Source organism: Equus asinus, chromosome 17, assembly GCF_041296235.1.
Source record: "Equus asinus isolate D_3611 breed Donkey chromosome 17, EquAss-T2T_v2, whole genome shotgun sequence".
Classification (NCBI taxonomy): domain Eukaryota; kingdom Metazoa; phylum Chordata; class Mammalia; order Perissodactyla; family Equidae; genus Equus; species Equus asinus.
The window spans coordinates 35,187,841-35,191,157 of NC_091806.1; the positions used below are offsets into that span (position 1 = coordinate 35,187,841).

General features: G+C 39.3%; 1 protein-coding gene across 1 annotated transcript; it reads right to left on the minus strand.

Annotated features, from left to right (window-relative positions):
• Nucleotides 1-800: 800 nt before the first annotated feature.
• Nucleotides 801-1,736, minus strand: LOC139040488 (olfactory receptor 4D11-like). The gene has a single exon (XM_070487265.1). The coding sequence runs from the start codon at nt 1,734-1,736 to the stop codon at nt 801-803; it is 936 nt and encodes a 311-aa protein (XP_070343366.1).
• Nucleotides 1,737-3,317: the final 1,581 nt, after the last annotated feature.

The following is a 3,317-nucleotide window of genomic DNA, read 5'->3' on the forward strand; positions in this document are numbered from 1 at the left end:
CTGGACTAGAAGATCAGTTTTGGAATAATGAGAATGGCTTGCTCTTTGTGTAGGATCTCTGAGGTTCTGCCTTTGTCTAAACCTACCACAAGAATGTGAATCTGGTACATGTAGTTCTGCATGAGATAAATCCCTGTAGGCCATTATTGGAAATCTTTCAAGCCTTCTTCATTCCTGATAGGAATCCAGGAGGACAACCATTGTGCGCCTTTGAGGTTCTCAAGAGGTCACAAGCCCATGTAGAGTTCAACTAAGCAGAAAAAATGTCTTAATCTGTGATGGGCCATATGTCCCCATATATGTGTGCTTTAGATGCACTGATCATGAAATCTTTCTAGAACAGGATCACAGTTTGGCATAGACAGGTCCAGTAATGTAATAAATTACATCCACATAGTTTAAGAGCAATCAATCGGGTATCTGAAGACTTATCTCTGTAATTAAGTGGATGTGGGATCTTGAGCAAATCACTCTAACTCTAGGCTTCTGTTTACCTACCTCTTGAAAAGGAGATGGATTCAATCATTCTCTTCACTTGCCATATAGTTGTCCTGATTGACACATTGTTACTTTGATCTTCGAATGGAAATACATCAATGAGCTCAAACGTATAACACTAGTTCCTTCATGCTTACCAGAAGCTTGGGTTACCAGCAACCTATTAACTTTACTAGGAAAATAAATTGTTACCTAGTAAATATATATTAGTTTATTGACAACATATTTGAGTATGTAAATAGAACTTGTGGGAAAAATAATGTATTTAGTCCTTGGTGATGAAGAGGTTGGAAACTCTTACTCTATTCCACCACAGAAGGCATGAGTCTTCTCTTCAGTCTCTTCATGGCTGACTTCATTTCTTGGTTCCTCAGAGTGTAGATCAAGGGGTTCATCAGAGGGGAGATGACAGTGAAGGTGACAGAGATGGCTTTATCTGTGGGGAGGGCAGTGAAGGGCCGGGCATAGACATAGATGCAGGGCACAAAGTGCAGGGTCACCACCGTGATGTGTGCGGTGCAGGTGGAGATGGCTTTCCTCCTGCCCTCCCCTGCCTGAGACCTCAGCATCATTAGGATGACTGTGTAGGACACAAGCAGGAAGATAAACCACAGGGTAGTCACTAAGCCATTGTTGGAAATCATCAGGAGCTCAAGTGCAGAGGTGTCTGTACAGGCGAGTTTGAGGATCTGGGGGACATCGCAGTAGAAAGTGTCAAGAACATTGGGTCCACAGAAAGGGAGGGGCAGCAACAGGGAAATTTGCATGATGGAGTGGACAAAGCCCCCCACCCAGGAAGCCAAAATGAGGGCAGTGCATCGTCCCCTACTCATGATGGTGACATAATGCAGGGGCTTGGAGATGGCTGCGTAGCGATCAAATGCCATCACAGAGAGAGAGAAAATATCCGCTCCACCAAGCAGGTGGAAGAAAAATATTTGCATCATGCAGGTAGTATAGGATATGGTCTTTATCTTTGACAGAAGGTCTGCATGGACCTTTGGAGCAGTGATGGAGGAGAAGCAGATGTCAAGGATGGCTAGATTGCGGAGCAGGAAGTACATGGGGGTGTGAAGGCGAGACTCACAGGTCACAGTGACCATGATGAGGAGGTTTCCCAGCAGAGTTGTCATGTACACAAAACACAAGAAAATAAATAAGACCAAACTCAGATCTTGTGACTGAGTAAGTCCTAGAAATATAAATTCTTTTACCCTGGTGCCATTTCCCAACTCCATTGAATCATATTTCTTCTTCTTCATATTGCTTGGAAAAAATTAAAAGTGTTATTTCAGAAAGTGTTTACTTTCCCTTAATAGATTCATGTTTACAGAGTCAGGTATTAGGTCAGAAAACTAGTGAGGTGTTATCAGTACATGAAGAGCCTTTCCAAGGTTATTGCTAACATGTCCTACATGACATCTCATTACACAAGCATGCATTTAGTTATTGTCTTCTTCTGTAATTTATAAGTATTTCAGAAAATGCATAAAAATAGTGTTCTCAGAATATAAGTTCCAAGTATCCAAGATAAACAAGTGAATGTTAAATATTCAGAAATGGAGTATTTTGGCACAAGGGATACAAAAATGGATGCAGTTTGGTGTGTGGATAAGACAATGCCTATTAGGTACGACGGGGGTCCTTTGAGGATCCGCACGAGTATGGGTTTTTTTCCAGACTGGGTGCTCCGTTTAAATACTTTAAGAACTCCTATCTGCAACATGGTTGTCCTTCAACTGAATTTCACAGAAGCACTCCTCCTTTTTTTGAATCACAAGTTTAATGCTGTGAAAAATTAGAAAATTTTAAAGCTGTAAAATTCTTCTCTATTGTTCTTATCTTCCTTAAATGGATTTCTTTGTTTCTGTCTTTACTTTAAACTACTTTAGGTACCAAAAGCCCTGGAGTTGAATAACTCCTCAGCTATGAAATAAAAGTGGTAACGCAGAGCTTCTCTTATGTTCACTGGTCAAATTTATTTCCTAAATGCTATTTTTTTATTGTGCTGTCATTGACATAAAATAGAATCATATGTTTGAAGCGTACACCTTGATAAATTTTGACATAAGCGTATACCCACGAAATCATCACTGTGTTGAAGATAGTTAATATATTTATCAATGCAAAAATGTCTTTGTGGCCATTTATAATATGTCCCTTCTGCCCTTCCTTCTTCAGGTAACCATTGATCTGTGCTCTGTCGCTATGTATTAGTTTGTGTTTTCTAGAACTTTCTATAAATGGAATCCTGCAATGTGTACTCTCTTTTTGTTTGGCTTCTTTCACTTACAAAATACATCCATGTTTTTGCATGCGCCAATATTTTTTTCCTTTTTATAGTATGCATGTGCCACATTTTGTTTTTCAGTTTGCCTGTTGATGAATCTTTGGATTGTTTCTAGTTTTTGGCTATTACACATAAAGCTTTTATGAATGTTCGTGTATAGGTCTTTGTGTGGACATATGTTCCCATTTCTCTTAGGTACGTACCTAAGAATGGGATGGTTGTAACTCTTAAAATTCAATAGGAAAACAAACCACCTAATTAAAAAACAGGGGGCAAATGCTTTGAACAGGCACTTCAACAAGAAGATATAGGGATGGCCGATAAGCACATGAAAACATGCTCAACATCATTCATCACTGGGGAAATGTAAATGAAAGCCATAGTGAGATAACAGTACACATCTACTAAAATGGCTAAAATAAAGAAGATGGATATATGAAGAGTTGACAAAAATGTAGAGGAATTGTAACTCTGGTGGGAATGTACAATGATGCAACCACTTTTGAAAACAGTTTATCAGTTTCCTAAA